Raw genomic sequence first — 18,413 nt, forward strand, 5'->3', positions numbered from 1 at the left:
ACACTTTTGAAGTGAAGCTTTTGTTACAAATTTTCAAAGATGAAAATTAACTCAAAATTTAGGTCCTAGTGGTAAAAAAATTCACCAAAATTCTAATATTAGATATAAATAGATCTGCTTCAGTTAAAAGAACGGAAAATTTGGAAAAAGTGATATATGAATTATGTGGATACCCCTTTTAGTCGCTGAGAAAACGGTACCTCAAAATGGCCAAAAATGCATGGATTGTATAGGGCTTACCCTGTGCCCTTAACCGGAACATATTACACATAGCTCTATTGGGTTATTTTTAGATTTCAAGATTACGAGCGCAGGAGCCGGGAAATCGTACTAAGTGGGAACATATCCATGAGGTCTTACTGCACACAGAGACAGGAATCAGACCCAAGGCAAAATTCCCACACATCTGGTGGCCTTTTTCACTGCAGAGTGAAAGAACAAACACTGGCAGACAACCAGTATGACCAGGTGGGAAAGGTAAACAGTGCTTGCCTTGATTGTGGCTGGATCCGATCGCAGGTCTTTCTTGTTAGCAACCAGGACTATGGGGACGCTTGGGCAGAAGTGTTTAACTTCCGGGTGCCACTTCTCTAAAATGTTCTCCAGCGAGTCGGGAGAGTCAATGCTGAAGCACATGAGGATAACATCCGTGTCTGGGTATGACAGTGGCCGCAGCCGGTCATAGTCCTCCTGGCCTGCCGTGTCCCAGAGTGCCAACTCCACCTGAGGGAGGAGTGGTGTGCCCCATTAGTCCCTGCATGCACACTTCCTGTAGTGCAAAAGATTTCCATTACAGTGAAGATGGAAGCCAGCAAAGCTGCGACTATCTATGATGGCACTGCTACAGTGAATTTATATACATTATTACTGACTATACTGCACGAATAAAGAGAGATACACTCCAAGATCCTGGTGTTGCTTTGGCACATGATGCATCTCATCAACGGTGGCCAACAGCGGTCTCAAAATGAAATCTTGTACTCTATATCTGTACCGCAAAATTCCGAACATGCTCTCTCTCAACAATTCCATGGCTACTTTCAAATTTTCACACCATTTCGTTGTTTTGAAAGTACAAAAATGGCATGATGTTTATTTCCTTAAAGGAGTACTGACATGAATTTTAAAATTTTTCGGGTTGTTGCTCTAAATGAAAGCACGAGTGTCGAGAACCCTAAAAAGAGTGTCGTGGTGCCTGGGGATGCATTGCATATATTTTTAATACCACTTCTTTCAACCAGCAGTTTCGGTTTCGGTTTCGAGAGGGCGGCTTCATAATGACGTGTCAAGTCGGCCCGTGACGTCACGGGCAGACTGCAACCCACAAAATATGCACTTGCTGTCCTTTGCTGTCAGTCGAACGTGGTTCATGATGAGTGAACTGTCGTCCAGTGCCTCTGACAGCAATTTCCGTGATTTAGGCTTCATGCAGAACCCAGATTTCGCAAACCAAGTGGGCTGACTTGAAACGTCATAGGGCTCTCCATGCGGTGAAGCTGCCTTGCAGATGCTGGGAGATGAAAACTTTAAAATCAAACTTAAATATTTATACGTGTTTCCCGGATGCGGTATGGGGAGAGCGTTAACACTACATGCCAAGGAAACCAAAAACGTTCGTTTTGCTGCACTTCAAAATCGTGTCAGTACTCCTTTAAGCAAGTGGTCTTGTCTTCAGTGAGGCAAAACTGCTCCTGTCACATGATTCTGCCATTTCTTGAAACCTTTATGTTTATGCCATGGCCATTTGTGCAATGCAAAAACGCTGGATTAGGTGAGGTCACCCTACATGCCTTTGTCTACAGAAGCAAGCCATAAACAGCTTCGCTGCTAACATTTCCTGCAGAAAGACAGTCAGTGCAATACTACTGAGGCCATTATACGACTTTTTGATAAAATGGAACAGAGGAAACAACACAGGCACTGCGCTTGAGTTATCGTTGCATGATAACTCAAAAAGCTGTAGCAACACCTATGCTAGTTCATAGGAATTCCTTGTGGAAGTGGTGGGCAAGGAAAGCAAAAAGGTCAAACAAGAAAAGGACCAGACAACACTAACGTCTTGTGCCTTGCTTCCACAAATACAGCTAGTTCAGACCACGTACTAGCACTGTTTCTTGTGAAGGAAAACAATCTACTTCAGAATGTCAAATAAATGTCTACAACAGTGCTTTAGTAATTCTAATGGGCAGTAGTGAAGATACATTTATCCTACTCCATGGACATCTTGGTTTATGGAGTTTAACGTCCCAAAGCAATTCAGGCTTTGAGAGACACTGCAGTGATGGGCTCTGGATAATTTAGGCCACCTGGGGGGCTATTTTGTACGCGTTCTAGCATAGAACGGGGAGGAGGATCGAACAAAAGGAGGAGAGGAAGCCACACGGGATTGGTCGAGGCTATACTGACGGTCAAGACGTGAGAATAGCCACAAGTTTTGCTTAGAACGGGGAGGAGGTGTTAGAACAGTCTCCAGCCCCGTTCTATCGATAGAACGGATACAAAACAGTCTCCGCAAATGACTTGGATTGAATCGAAACGAAAGCGGAGGGGTGGGCTACCCACGCATCTCTCTACAGCGCTGACATTTTGCGAAAATGGCATCTCCGTTCTCGTTCATGCCATTTCGTGTCGCCTGCGTGGCTGCTGCAGTCACGCAGAAACGAAGCCCCGAGGTAGAAGATGCGTTTCAGGTGATGACTGAAGAGGCGGACTTGGTGACGGGGCCCTCGCTGTTCAGCGCGTCGGGCTGCTCGCCCCACAGCCGACGCCTGTCCGCTGCCGTAAATTCATGCGTAAACTCGCTAGCTCGTACGGCCAATTCTCGATGCTGTTCCGTAAACGAGAGCAGCAACTCTCTCTGAATGTCGGGAACGCGCGGACCTAGTAAATGCGTGTACTGCGCCATTGCGACAACTGAATAACGGTTCCAATCGTCAAGCCATTTGAATTTTACAAGTACACTAATACCTAATACTAGAAGCACTAAATGAAACAGCGTGGTCGCCAGCGCCACTACCGAACGTCTCATGAAACCAAGGAGGTTATGAAACTGCGACACCCCCTGGCGCTATGTCAAGACATTAACACAAGTTAATTGTTAAAGTCGCCGAGCTCTTCCACTTCAAGCTGCGAAAGACAATGCCTCTGAATATTGATGTTCATTTAAAATAATTGTATATTTATGCATTGAATACATTCCTGAATTCCCGAGCTCGCCTATTGGCTGTGTGCTCCCTCTCGTCCTTTTGTTCGATCCTCCTCCCCGTTCTATGCTAGAACGCGTACAAAATAGCCCCCCTGGAGTTCTTTAATGTGCACTGAAATCGCACTGTACATGGGCCTTTAGCATTTCACCTCCACTGAAAAGTGACCACAGTGGCCGTGATCGAACCAGCACCTTTTGGGTAAGCAGCAAAGCACTGCAACCACTGTACCATCACGGTAGACTTTGGGTATCTTGTAAGTGTATCATGATATGTCTGGAAATATGTGTACATGAGTATCTGTATTCCTGATACATACCAAATGTTTCGTGCATCCTAAGATGCCAGATACTGCTATGGCAATGTCCCCTGTAAAACACGTTGGCTGAACTCTGCTCCTCAAGCTCACACTGCTGCCACCTGAATGAAAGTAAAGGCAGCAACATTCTTGTATTTTTCAGCCAGGCACGTCCGTATTGGTGGAGAAGAGACATGGGGTGGTGTTTGCAGTCTGTGCACCCTTTGTTTTCTCTACTCATATGGTTTTGTTGCATTGGCACCATGACACTTGCTCATAGGCACCAATTTGATTTTTCCTAATTCCTCGACTTTTCCAGGTTTTCCCTGATGGATCTAAGCATATAAAGCTGGAAATTACTCCCTTGTACCAATGAGTGGTAAAAAGAAAATAACCTGCACAAACTGCAAACCATACTGGTTTATTATGTTCTCATGGCTAAAAGGATTATATTACAATTAAAAACACTTATAGACACGACTACTGCGCATTTACAAACAGCTGGTTTATTTGCATTGGCAGTGACTTCACTCTTTCAGAGACTCAGTTTCTTGCATAGAGACCTGAGGCTGTGCATCGCTCATGAGCTCTCCTGCAAGAGCAGCAGTTCTCTTTCCTTTCTCAATGTATGACAAGTCCAACCATTCCCACTTCTTCATCCACAATTCTTCCTTCCAACTGATCCTAATTAGCACCATATCAAACATTCTGTTTGCAACATCAACTTTCATCACAAACTAACCACTGTTCTAGGAGCAACTCTTCATTCACGTTTTCTGCAAGACATTCCCTTTCATTATGCACCAGCCAGCACAGTCAAGCATCCCGCTAAATTACTTGTTAATTGAAAATCCCTGCTCTCATCACCGAGAGGGTGAGCTGGTATGCAGCATTTATTTCAACAATAGGGACACTCCAACCCAAGTACTAAGCTTTGGTTTGAAATATGCACCGTATTGTTTATCAAGTGTAATGGACAAGGTGTCGCGAGGCCAAAAGGACTCGGCATTAGCATACTTGGACGATGTTGCATTTTCCGTGTCATGGTCGGAGCGCTTGGGACACTTGACGACGATACTGACATGCTTGTACAAAGTCAGCCCGACTATCAGGGCCCCTCAATGCCAATTAGCTTGAGCACCACTGGCACCTCTGAAATGACAGCCCCAAACCAAAACAGATATCTAAGCATATCTTGGGAGAGCTGCACTATCAGAGGTACAGGGTCGTCCACTCTTAGCGTGGCCACACACACGGAACCATAAGAGGCATTTCATGTCATCTGCTACAGCACCATAGCAGATGCCTCCCATAGATGTCTGTGTGCTTGCACCGCTTTGCTTCAATGCACATGATGCACTGGCGCTCTACGAAGCACAGCCACTCTGAGCCTTGTTCACCTCAGGAGCAGACGACCCTGTACATTCCAACAGTACTGTGATATTGCAGCTCAACGACTGCCCTAAATGGTCTTAGAAAGGGCTTTCAGTGGTTTGAAGGCTGCCCTGGCAGGCCGGCCTCTGCTAAGATTGCCGGACTACTCAAACCCTTCTGTGGTGCAGTATGACACCAGTTGTAGAGTCCAGTGATGCTACTGAGGACTTCTGATTTGGAGCAATTTTTGGAGCAGCAAAGTTTTCATTTTGGAGCACTTTGGAGCAGCAAAAGTTTCCATCTTGGAGAATTTTGGAACAAGTAATTTTACATATGGGAGCACTCTGGAGCAGCTATTTCACATCCTGGAGTACACTGGAGAAGCAAGTTGCATTTACATTCAAGCACCTGAATAATTATGATGGGGTCTTATGAAGAGCTAGAAATATTTCGATTCATTGCAAACCTCACGGGAAAAATAATCTCCGGAGCACTCCATATTTCACTCGATAAAGGAAAAATAAGGGCGTCATACAGCTGAGTGTTTGGATAATCTCTTCAAATAAACAGAATACTGGATCAATAAAATTAACCCTCTAAATACATCTATGTGGATATCAGCAGACATGGTAGACAAAACAGTGCCTCAATGCTAAATAGTTACAATGTCCCTAATGCATTCCTGTAAGACAAATACAAGGCGAAAGCCATGTTCTTTTTCTTCTCAATCGACTGTATTGCTGGGTGCAACATGACGTCACTTAGCTAGCCTCAAAAAGCCAAGTTCTTCAGACACTCCCTTCCCTCTTTCTGAGGCCTATCTGTGCTGTAGCAAAAGCGTTCTCGCAATGCTTCCAGACTATCGTTTGCCTGGAAGATGGAGATCCGCTTTGAAGTCAAGCTTCCACTAAAGTGCCCGAAAATGCGTATAATAGGGGGGACTACATGATTTGACAAACTTCGTCGTCTCTTTACAGCGAAGCTGTATGTAGCTAGGACATTCTGACTGTACGCTGAAAAACCCCTAGTGCCCTATATTGGCCTCGAGGAGTTACGGAGTCGCCCTCTATCGGACGCGCCTCGATTGCGTGCTAGGCAGGATACCACCGGCGCGCTCCTCATAGGTTTTGCTGTCGGCGCTCTACAAAAACACCTCGCGGAAGCCCTCCATGGCATTTCTGTAAGTACTTTCGAAATGAGCTGTGTTCTTTAATGTCAAAATAATCATTTTCGACGAACTGAAACCACAAGATAGTCTACAGTCGCTGTCTCTGCAGAAAACCGAGCACCCGCTTCACGCTGTCACCGCGTTGGAGACCCCTGAACCGGCTTCTTGCGTGAAAGGTAGTCACTCGCTGAGTGCAAACTATGTGAAATATCTCGTTAGATTAGACTGCCTGTAGAACCAAACGGAGCATAACAGAAAGAAGCCTCAAGCCAGCGATCGCACGGGTTCGCAACGACTGACGGTGCCTCTGCATGTATATGAGCGTCTGCATGTATGTTCGTACTGATGGTTTCACTTTTGCTACGAGCGCGTTTTGGCACCGTGCTGTGAACTTTAGGCCGCAAAATATGAGAATGTGTAAGTAAACAAACAACTACTGTTGCGCGGACGCTATCAGAGCAGTTCAAAAACAATTTCCTTACAACTGCGGCTTCGGTGCGCATGGCAACTTTGTGATCTGCCGTCCCGACGATTCAGTGTTTTTTTTTTCTTTTTCGGTCTGAATTCGGGTACGTTTCAATGTCATTTGACAAGTTGTCTCGCACTGCGTATTGATCGGTCTTCTCAGCGGGCAAATGCCGCTGCTTCTGTTTCTTTATTCAGCGCATTCGTTTCGTTTGGTGCTCCCACAAAACGTGAGCAAATGCGACGCCTTTTTTTAATGCTCCTTAATTATCGTTCCGTTTGCATTCCAGTGAACTTACCGCTCTCTGTCATCAACAAATTCATAGACCAAAGCTTCACCACTTCGAGATTGCTGGTGATAGAAGAACCAGTCTACGAGACCGAGCATGTAGTAGCATGCGACGCCTAGGAAAAGAAATAAAATACAGTAACGTTTGCCGGACTTGTTCTGCAAACGTCGGCTGTGAACTAGGACCCACATGAACTTGAAATAGCGGTGAATAAAATAGAAGTTATTGCCGCAACCAGCAGCCGTAAAACAGGATAGTAATTATTTGGCGAGTACCCCAGCAATTTTGGCAGCAGTGTCGTGTCTAACGCCAACAGGGTGGCATCTTTCCCACGTAAATAAATGAGGCTCCAAGAAAATACATGGGGTTGGCCGGTGGGCCGATCACGGAGGCAATGCAAAATTTATGTAGCTTATGAAGCAATCCATGCCTCATCAAATGGGAAGGTTGCCCGTCGGCGTCCCGCGTCGGCAGCGTCAACACGAGTGATGCAAAAAATAATCGTCACGTGATGGTTCACCATATGACGTCATAATGACGTCACAGATCGCCAAAATATGTAGCGTCATTGTGACGTCACATGATGACGTATTCACACGTCATGGTCGCTTTGCATTGCCTCCGTGATTGGTCACGGAGGCCGTGCAAAACCGCGTTAGGCGCAGAACGCTTTTGGAGGGGGGCGCGGGAGAATCAGTACATCGACTGACAACAAGAAGATGGCTTTCGCCTTCTAGTCATCTTTAAGGAATGCATCAGGGACCCTGTGCGTTTTTTTTTAATTTAACGTATCTAAACAATGACTTGCGCATCTGCAGCCGATTTTGTGGACGCTGAGCACGGGGCCGACGATCAAGAGGTCGCATTGGAGGGTTCTGAGATGGCATCGCACGTGGTAAAAAGGTAGCGCTTTTACTATCCTGTGGCATATAAGCATCATTTGCCGGCGGGAAGCGCGCGCGAGCCATCGTCTCAGTGCGCGCTGTCTGCTACTCACCGAACATCGCAGGCCCGACGCAGTAACAAAAGTCTTCGTCGCGGAAGTGCTTGTTGCACACAAGACTCGTAGCGGATGGCTACTTGCCGGTTATTAGCTTTATAACCCATGCTCCACGCTGTTTCTTGTCCCGCGGTTACCAGTGCAGGCTGACACTGGGCTCCGTTGCGTAAACGCGGCACTGCGGCACCGAGCGGTAGAGCCCCATGTTCGTCGCCTTCGGAGGCAGCTACTCTATTACAACGGTTTCAGTTGAGTAGAAAATGAGAGAAAACTTCCGAATTTGAACAGACCGCAGCGCATGTGGGACATGAAACTCGTTTTCAAAGCACGCGGCAGCGCTCCACAAGCAGCCGACGCGGCCGCTGAGACCACGTGATCCTGCCAAGCACGTCACACCGACGGTGGCGCCGGCGTTTCCAGTGGTGAGCCTCGAGGCCAATAGGGAGCGGTGCAAATAGAAAAAAAGCTCACAGGGTCCCTTATGCATTCGCCTAAGACTCGAAGATGAAAACCATCTTCTTTTTCTTCTCACTCGATGTATTGATCCTCCCCCGCCCCCCTCTCAAAGCTTTCTGCACCTAACGTGGCTTTACACCGCCACCAGGATCGGAGGCAGTGCAACACGACGATGTCATGTGATGACATCATCATGCGACTTCACGGTGTACAACGTCACAAGTTTTAGCGATCGATGATGTCATGATGACGTCATCATGTGTTGATTTTTTTCACGTCACTCCTGTTGATGCCGCCGACGCAGACAGCCAATTTAGGCATCTAAGGCTTTTACATTATTGCATATTGAACGCTAACAGCCTGGCCTTCAACAACCTGGCCTTGCATATCAAAATGGCTTCTACCATGTCGCCACCGTGCCGTGTGCTAAACAGCTTCGCTGGTCATCCACCTCACAGAGTGAATGGCTCAATTTTTTTTTATTGCGATAGCAATTATACGGACACCCTCGCGGTGTTTTTGCCACGCTTCGTACGTTCTACCCGCAAGTAAAAGATCATGAGCTAGGGGGACGAACGCGGCTGAAGCGGAGATAAAACGAACCGGCCGTCTCCGTCGCACGGAGGGCGTGTATGCGATAACATCTCAGCGTGTGCAAGGGCTGCCGTCAATTGCTCATCAATCAGAGAGGAAACGCCCCGCCCATCTTTCGTAAGGAGCATAAAGGGACGCCAGGGAAGGAGAACGGGGGGGGGGGGGTTGCGTCGCTCGAAGGTCACTGGCACGCACGCTATCTCGATGCATCAGGAGACTTGCCGTGTTCTCAGCGCTTACTTTGCTTTTAAAAACTGACAGCACGAAAACCGCTTCGGTCCCTGGAGCGGCCATATTCAATTAAAGCATTTTGTTGAGTTATGCGAGATCGGATACAAAAAGAGTCAGCTGCTAGCCTTACTTCGTATAACAATACAATTTGTTGGTATTGCATTCATTGCTTTGCCCTTAAATGAAACTGACTTTTTTTTGACCATCAGCTATTCACCCTGGAAAGGGAGGGGAGGACGTGCAACATGGCGTAGCCGCTTCCCATTGGGCATTCAGATGTCTGGGCATTCAGTGATGGCCCCGCTACAGACAGCTGAGCGTATTAAAACCGAATTACGGCTGCTCCGACCAGGAGGCATGCTTTTATTAATGCAATTACATTTTTTTAATGAAGCAAAAAATTCGAATTGGGACGTACCCTATCACTCACGAGCTCGAATGGGCAGGGCCTATAGGGGGTATTTACCGCAGGAGCGATTACGTACCCGGATGGGGTGGTGGAAGGAAATTACGAAAAAGCTCTTCTGGATGAAGGTACATGGATAAAGTACATTTTTCATTCCGCGATGTCCAGAAACAGAAGTCCCAGACATTTTAGCGTCACGCGTACAGTTATTAGTCGCTGCTTTAGTTACGTGCCGTGTGACGCTTGAAACTAGCTATAGGCAGCGTTTCTGGAACAACAACGTCCACCGATGAATCGCCGCCACACTTTCTCGCTACCGATTGGCCTAGACGTCACGAGCCTCTGCAGAGAGTGCTTTTTGCCATCGAGCCGACATGCACTACAGAAGCTGCGTCGACAACGAGCATGGCGTCATAGCTTACTCAGGATGCACGCGTGAACTATTCAGCAGCGGAATAATTATTGGTCTGCGGTTGTGACTTTGGCGGGGCCAAGATAAAGTTGCACATGTTTTGACACGCCGGTGGTGCAATTGCCAGTAACAGACAACCCAAAACCCGAGACTCTGGCACAGTTTGGCGCAATTTCTGTCGATATTATCAGGACGGTGCAGAAAATCCTATTTGGCGCAGTTGGCGCAGGAGTGGAATCACTGAGACTCAGGGCTGTCCTTTGACAGAAAGATGAGTGCAATGAAAAGTGTCCTGTTGTTTACATCAGCCAAACGCCAAGAACTTGCGAGCAAGCTTACAGTGTTAGTGAAAAGGAATGTGTGTGTCCAGCAAAGGCAGTTCACAAACCAGCTGGTGTTGCTCAAGCTAAGCTTATTTTTGGGGCTCTCTCACTCGGCTTCTAAGAAAAGCTGCCTGCTGCAATAGTACCCAGCTTTGTGATTGTGTATGTTTAAAGTGCAACATAAAGATGGTTCACTTCAAGGAAACGCTGATAGCTTGAGTCGACACTCCCAACCTGAGAAGCAGTGTCGAGAGGTCTGGCAACTTTTTTTTTTTTTGTGGTCTAGGAGAGTGCTAGTTTTAAAGTGCCAGGTTGTGCATGTGATTCTAGTGTATCTTTAATGCAGCACGAGAAGACTTAGACAAAACAGGTAAAAACACACAGGACCTTTGTCTACGTCTTTTCGCGCTGCTTCAAGGATGCACTTGTACCAACTTGCCCAACTTTCTATCCTGTTGCGATTCTAGTATTGATGATTTAGCTGAAAGATTGGGTGCTGAAATCAGTAGACAGAACCTTCATTTTAGACAGAAACTAGAGGAAAGTAATAAATTTAATGCATTTGTCAGAAACTGCCACGCCTAGTGGCTGCGCTGTAAGCTAGAGGAGGTGAAATTTAATGTCACCAGTGACGGGCGTGCCAACAGTGCCAGCCATTGCCCCGCACTGCTCCCATTAGTCCCTAGAACCACTGCCAACAGCACCCGCAGCGAACAACGCTCTCGGGTGGGGTCAAGCAGTGCCTTTGTGGAAGGGGGGTGTAAAGAAAGGGAAGTCGAAGAGCCCAGTGAAACATAGCTCCCTGCTGCCGGCATCTGCAATTTGACTGCAAGATGGTCCCTCCAGTACCCCTGAGCTGACATTGACAATCTCCTGAAAGGGATGGCTGCTGGCCTCCACTATGCCAGAATCTCGAACGAGTCCCTCAGAAGTGCATGCGTGAAGTGCACAGAAGTGAAAGAGTGCACGGGCAAGGGATGCACGACCGACTCTGCAACACGTGTGGCGCAGGTACCGTCATTGCAGTGCCCAGGAAAATTACGAAGTCTTTACCATTAATTTTACTAGGCCTACAGAGGGGCCAGCCCATGCAGCATCTAGGTACACGGCTTTCAAGGAGCTGGCACTGGGGAGCAAACTGGTGACCCTATTCTCTATCTCTCTCTGCACAAGAGGACTGGTCCCCCTTTATTTTAGTTATTTCCCTTCTCCCAAGAAGTGTATATGTTCGTACCGACAAAATAAACGCTGATGTTGTTAGCACTAAGTCCAGTCTGTCTTCCATGCTGTTTACTGATATAACACCAAGAAGGGGGTGGGGCGATCCTGACTGAATTGTGTTGAAGGGCCAGTGAACGCACCATGTTGACCAAGCAGTGGGGGAATATGGTACTGATTCTAGAAATACCACAGGGGAGCTTAGTAGAGTTTGCAGAGCACAAAAATTTATGGATCCTGAATACCTTCTCCCGAAAACGGGAGAACTGGAAGTGGACGAGCCCCAATGGTGAATTCCACAATGGATGTGGAATTGCTTGGCAAGGTACGATGCAGTGCCCATAGGATGGCAAGGTCTCGAATTTGCCTACACTTGAGAAAGGAACGGCAGAAACTGGTATGCAAGAATGAGTTAGCACTGAAAGGGAAAGTACAGGAATTCAAGATCTCGCTCCAGAACAGATACTCGGCTCTAACCGAGAAAACCAATCTTCGTGTTGATGCAGTAAATGATAATCTGACAAGTATCATCACAGAGCATGCAATACAAGTCCGAGGTACGGTTGTTAGACTGAACACTGGCAAGTATTCCCAGCATGATCAGAAAACGCTGCCGATCAGTAGTTGTGACTCCTGAGCACGTCTGAGCCAAACATAATAGAACAGCAGATGGCCTGGAATTTACAATCAATTCTCAAAATCAGCCAGAAATCGCTCTTCTCTCAACAAATGATGCCATAAACCCAAATGACCCCACCATAAACACAAGTCCATGGCCGTTGGCTGATTTGAGCATCGTGACCTGCATAGTTACCACAACGTGCCTGCACTCGCGATCACACTAAATGTATATAATCAAACCGAAAGACTTCATCGACAGCCTTGTAGTGCATTAAATCTCCATTAACTTGCTACAAGGCCCTTATTCTTCGGTGTAGGTATTTACAAGAGGGCATTCAGTTGGAAGTTTTTGCGCTGCTCTTGATGTGCTTGGCAAAGGTCGATGTCGAAGGGCCGTTGAGCAGCAAATGGCGCAGGGCACATGCCACTCCTGTCATTCCACACATGTGCGTGGTTTTCTCCAATTCCTTTGCATGGTCCTGCGCGGAGTGTTAGCATGTTCCCTCTAACAGAGGATTGACCTGTACATTGTTGGCATATTTGCAATGAGATCAAAAGCTTTTCGGCAACATGGACAAGGCTCCAGCCCTGCAATTCCGCTACTCAAAAGTACCGTGCGTCACCCTAAAGCAAATGGCCGCCACAGAAATGCTTAAAATGCATAGAGAGGTTTGCCAACACTGATGCTGCTTCGTGATTTCTGATGAAACAGCTGCTTCCACTGCACTGCTCATAAAGCCTCAAACAAAGTAATACTTTAGCTTACCCTTCTAAGATGTACCAAATGCACGCGGAACCGTTACATCAAAGAAGAGATTGTGAGTTCGCAGTGACTATTCTGTGGTCCAGACCACAGAATAGAGTGCAGCTTTATTCTGTGGACCAGACCACAGAATAGAGTGCGGCCAGGTGCAGCCTTATTCTGTGGACCACACAATAGGCCTGACTGGCTGCCCAGGCGGCGCTGCGAAAACGGTGCTAAAAAGCGCCCCCTACGACAAGTTCTTTGGTTTCGAGTAGTCAGACAGGCGGCCGCATGCAGCACTAAGCTCAGATGCGCAATGGAGCCGCCGCTGTCGGTTGTGCTGCACTTTGGATCTCGGCCAGTTTCTGGCGTGGCTGAGTTCTTCAGGCCAAGAAATCTGCGTAAACACAAGAAGCTCGTCAACGTCAAGTATGTTTACGACGTGCAGGAGATTGAAGGAACCATTTCGGCGCGCTGCAACTCGCAAGTGCAGCGAATCTCATACGACGTTGAACTCGAGTTAAGGTTTACGAGGCATGCTCGCGCGATTAACGACAGTGCATAAACGAAAAGATTGCTGTTAAGAAAGCCGACATGATTTGCATTACACGACGAAACGGAATCAAGAAAGGTGCAGTGACGAAGGCTAGCCGTCGGCGGCCCGAATGAGCGCATTCGCGTCGTGTGCCGTTTTCTGCCGCATTCAGTCGCAAACACACTTTTTCCCTATGCACGGTCGTAATTTTCAACATTTGCTTCTAGGGAATTCGTCAAATTCTGTCAGCGTGCGGTGGCGGTCGAGAAGCGACGGCGCGCAATGTTTACAGCCGACCGCTGGAAGCAGCCGGCTGTAAGCTGCCGGAAAAATCGTAGGCACATACGCAGGGTGACTCATGGCATCGTTTTTCTCGTTTCGCACGGAATGCCGGCTGCATATCCTCGTGATCGCCGTCGGCAGCCACGGCGTGCCCTCTGGACTGCACACAGGGAATATATACATATATAAACGCGTGCACGCGCGTACGAAAAGTAATCAGCACGTTACGTTGCAAACCACGTTTTGCTCGCGTACTCACTTCACGCGTTGGACGGCCCGTATCCAGCGGTTCCATCGCTCCACTTCGTACGGCTTTCAGGGGAACCAGTAAAACCGCACATTAGGATCCTTACCCCCATGTTCGAGGCAATTAACCACGCAACAATAACGGCGGCGACTGCGCTTCGGGACCGCGCGCTGCTCAGAGCCGTCGCCCAGACCACCTGCTTTCGGCACGGTTTGTTGAAGCAGGGATCGCTCGTCAAACATGTCAGACTCTGCAGTCATAGCGGACAAGTTCCTGCGTACGTTTTAAGCACTTTTTGAGCCTGAAAACTAGGCGCAAAATTAAGTAAAACGCTTAAAGCAACTGAGAACTGCGTAGCTCGCCGGTCGGCGTCCATTTTTGACTACCCAAGCAACTTCGGCGCACGCCACCAGGCTCCGCCACAGTACTCAAAACTCCAGCGCGTCAGCCCTATAAACTTGCGCGCTGTGGGCTGTGCTGAAATGTTCTGTAGCCCAAGCAGCCCACCTCTCTTGACGACGGTTTCTGCACACCAGACCACAGAATAGAGTCCCAATCTATTCTGTGGACCAGACCACAGGGTAAACTGCAGCTTTGTTCTGTGAACTAGACCACAGCTTTATTTTGTGGACCACACCAAAGAGACTTGTTAGAGCCACCCTAGACTTGTGCTGTGGACCGTGCGCACCAGACATCGCTGTAACCCAAACAGCCCACCTCTCTTGACGACGGGTTTCTCTCACAAATTGGTAGGGTTTATTCCGTGGTCTAATTCACAGAATAAGCACTGCGCCCTCCTCTCTTGACGACAGCTTCTCTCGCGAATCGCAATATTTGCTCGCAGCTTTGTGAATAAGTCGGGACCAAGGAGGCCATTTCAGGGCATAGTACGCGAGACGGAAGACGCTTATGCGTTAAAGGTTCGAAATACGAAGGTGAAGCCCACCTTTGGCATGCTTGCTGGTCTGACATGCCAAAGCAGGTAAACTTGTCGTGAATTGAAGCAGCAAAAAGAAGACGTATAATAACAAATGACAGCGGTTCTAAAAATTTCTGGACCTGATCTATCGAGAGCGGAACACTTAAGTCGCGTTCACCACAGTACATTTGTGTCATGCAAAAAAAAAAAAAAAAATGTGCACTAAGATCTGCACGGGAGACTCAAATTTTGAGCGATCCCCCCGATTGTGCGAACACAGCCACAGATCTCCTTAAGAACAGCGTCAACGCCACCGCGAGAAGGGAATCATAACGACAAAGGGCGACACTACTAAAATACTCTGGCCCTGATCTCTCGCGTCAGGACACACTTCAGTCACTTTCACCGCAGTGCATTAATGTCGTGCAAAAAAAGTGCACTGAGATTGGCAAGGGGCTACTTTAGCTGTTTCTGTAAAGTTTTCAGACGTTGACGATCATACAAGTACTCGTAATTATACGGCGCGTGCAAGTGTATCTAATTAAGTGACAAAGTGTGCTGTGTCCAGTGACAACTAGTAGGTTCGGTTCTCGCCAATCTTACTGCGCTTTTTTTTTTTGCTTTACACAGGTGTACTGCGGCGAAAGTGGCTTAAGCGTTGCGTACTCGATGGATCAAGGCCAGAAAATTTTATACACGCTGTCATTTGTTATTATTGTTTTCTTTTCGCGGTGGCGTTAGCGTTCTTTTACGGGTGATTTATGGACGCACCCATTCAGAAGGATTGCTCAAAATTCGAGTCTCCCGTGCAAATGTTAGTGCACTTTTTCACACGACACAAACGTACTGTGGTGAAAGTGATTTTTGTGTTCCGCACGCGATAGATGAGGTTCACGAAATTTTAGAACCGCTGTCATTTGTTATCATTATACGCCTTCGTTTTGCTGCTTCCGTTCACAATAACAAGTTTATCTGCGGCTGATATCAATACTGGCATATGTCAAAACATTGGAATGTTTCACGCATACGCGTCTTCAATAGCGATTCACAAAACGGCGAGCACATATTGAGATTCGTGAGAGAAGCTGTCGTCAAGGGAGCTCGAGCGCTGACAAATCGAAGTCTTCGTGGAGTGGGTTCACAGAATGAGCCCTCGCAATTTGTGAAGAAAATCGTCGTCAAGAGAGGTGGGCTGCTTGGGCTACAGAACATTTCTGCACAGCCCACAGCGCGCAAGTTTATTGTGTGGTCCACAGAATAAAGCTTCACTCTATTCTGTGGTCTGGACCACAGAATAGTCACTGCGGGTGAGTTACCTTTGCGAAGACGCTGTCATCGGCAGCTTTGCCCAACTGGTCCGAGTGCTACAGGTCAATCTGTCACTTGACATGTTCATTTTAGCTCTAAAAGGGCAAGCACATGAAAGACCACAGGCGCAACTGGTCTTAAATGTATCCCGCACATGGACCGAGCGCATATCTAGACAAAAAATGAAGGTGTCGTCAAGTACACACCAACAAGTTCTCAATCTTTCCCTGTAGCATGAACATAACACAGCTGATAGTCAGCAAATGCTTAAAGGCTCATTCACACCTGCGACTAGCCCCTGTCGTGCGACCGAGTTGGTCGAAAAGCGGCTGATTTGGCTCAGTCTCGTGGAACAGAGCTTACACGGGGGCTAGTTGGCATGGCATCGTTCTTTTGTACCAGGACAACACGAACGGCGCACTTGTCTTTTCGTTTTGTCCCATGCATAACAGTGAATACGTTCAGAGTATTGCACACGAACGGTCGCCCAGCTCATGCCAAGTGAGAGGTAAAAAGACTGACCAAAACCAACAGGGGCGTAGCCAAGGGGGGGGTGGGGGGGTTCAAACCCCCCCCGAAATTTTTCAGTTTTGCTTGCATATATAGGCACGCACACATACAAACGCACGCACGAACATACATAAAGTATGGTTGAACCCCCCCCCCGAAAAAAATTTCTGGCTACGCCCCTGAAAACCAAGTTGCGGGGGAATTTCATCGTGAACTCGAACATCGTTTAATATTAATTCTAAATGAGCATCGACAGTCTGAGAGACCGCGGTTATCGGAGTTTCACGGGCGTTCGCTGAATAAATCGCGGCGTGGTAGGGTTTTCGTCGGGTGACCAGAAAATACTTTCGCTCAAGAGCGCATCAACGAGGCTGTGCCGGCGTGAGACGCCGCATTTCACACTCCTCCAAGATGGCAAGACTACGCCATCGCCTCTCTTGAATCGTGCAAACGGAAGCGTGTACGGAAAGCGACAGCATTCGCAACAACGGCGGTCAAGCAAGCGAGGCGAAACGCTCTGAGCGCAGGAATATAACACGATCGCGATAGCGCGCTTCAAAAGCTTCGAAGCATCGGCGAGGGACGCCGCCTCATTAGGCTTAATAAACGAAGGGAGCACCGACGGCCGTACGCACCTGCTTCCCGTCCACCTCGATGTCAGCCACGTAATTTTCGAACACAGTCGGGACGTAAACCTCGGGAAACTGGTCCTTGCTAAACACGATGAGAAGGCAGGTCTTTCCACAAGCTCCATCGCCGACTATAACAAGCTTTTTCCGGATAGCGGCCATCTTCCGGTCTCGCGGCCGAGCCTCGTTGCTGATGAAGCCGTGCTGATGCGACGCGGTCAAGGCCGACACAAACTTGACTGCTCGTATCGCCAATACCTCGTACGAGACGGATAAGATGCCGCCGATGACAAGCAGTCCACTCCCCGCTTACCAGAAAATATGCACCATGGTGGTAACAGCACTAATAGCGCTAATAGCAGCACAACCGACACAGCTACTCCTGGCGGCAATAATTTGCAATGGCGATGGCTATAGTGTACTAGAATATTCTCCTAGTGGCGCGTCCACGAGCGAGGGACAATAGGCCGGTTGAAGCAAACGCCAGTAGACGCCACTGGTGGCGTTGTTGCGCCTTTTTCTAGTCGCCGAGCCGGTTCGGGCTGGTTTGGGCCGGTTCGGACGCGCTTTGCGACTGCTTACTTCGTTCGTCTGTAGTGCGACGCTATACTTTAAACGTGGTAGCACTTGTGAAAAAAACGGTGGAGTACTTGTTTTTGTTTTCTTTTTTTTCTCTGACGCTTCTATGTACGATGCTAAAAAGAAAAAAGAGAGTCTCGTTGTACGCCGTGAAATGGTGCAAGGAAACGCCGGAATAATTTTGTTTAGATGCGGTTCTGTAACCGATAACAAAGTACAAAAATTTTATCACAATCAATGTGCGTCTGTCGAGGCCTTTATTTATTTGTACGCCTTCTGGCATAGGAACGCAGCGCAGACGTTGCTGTGCACTTTTATGTAGTTTGTGACCAGCACGCGATTTAAATGTGATAGATATTGCGCCATAGAAGAAAAACAGGTCCATACATGCTGGGTTTGTGCAATGTATGATAAAAGTTGCGAATACATACTGCTGAGGCGATGTCTTGAACTGCAATGAATCCGCCGGTCTGCAGCCTTTACGCTAGCAGACGACGTTGTCGATACCAGTGTGTTGGCGTGGTTTTCAGAAACTTTCTATACGCTATACTACAGTAAATGCAGTCTTTTTGTGCTGTAATAAAAGAATCCGTTGCATAA

At 47.7% G+C, this 18,413-nt stretch overlaps 1 protein-coding gene across 1 annotated transcript; it reads right to left on the bottom strand.

The window, feature by feature from the left end:
- Positions 1–491: 491 nt before the first annotated feature.
- Positions 492–17,607, bottom strand: LOC119377034 (ras-like GTP-binding protein Rho1; the record flags this gene model as incomplete). Its single annotated transcript, XM_037646663.2, is given in 2 exon segments — positions 492–723; positions 17,241–17,607. Coding segments are annotated over 2 exon segments (388 nt in total), but the record flags the coding sequence as incomplete, so codon positions are not given.
- Between the last annotated feature and the right edge of the window lie 806 nt (positions 17,608–18,413).

This window comes from Rhipicephalus sanguineus, unplaced genomic scaffold (genome assembly GCF_013339695.2).
Source record: "Rhipicephalus sanguineus isolate Rsan-2018 unplaced genomic scaffold, BIME_Rsan_1.4 Seq327, whole genome shotgun sequence".
Lineage (NCBI taxonomy): Eukaryota > Metazoa > Arthropoda > Arachnida > Ixodida > Ixodidae > Rhipicephalus > Rhipicephalus sanguineus.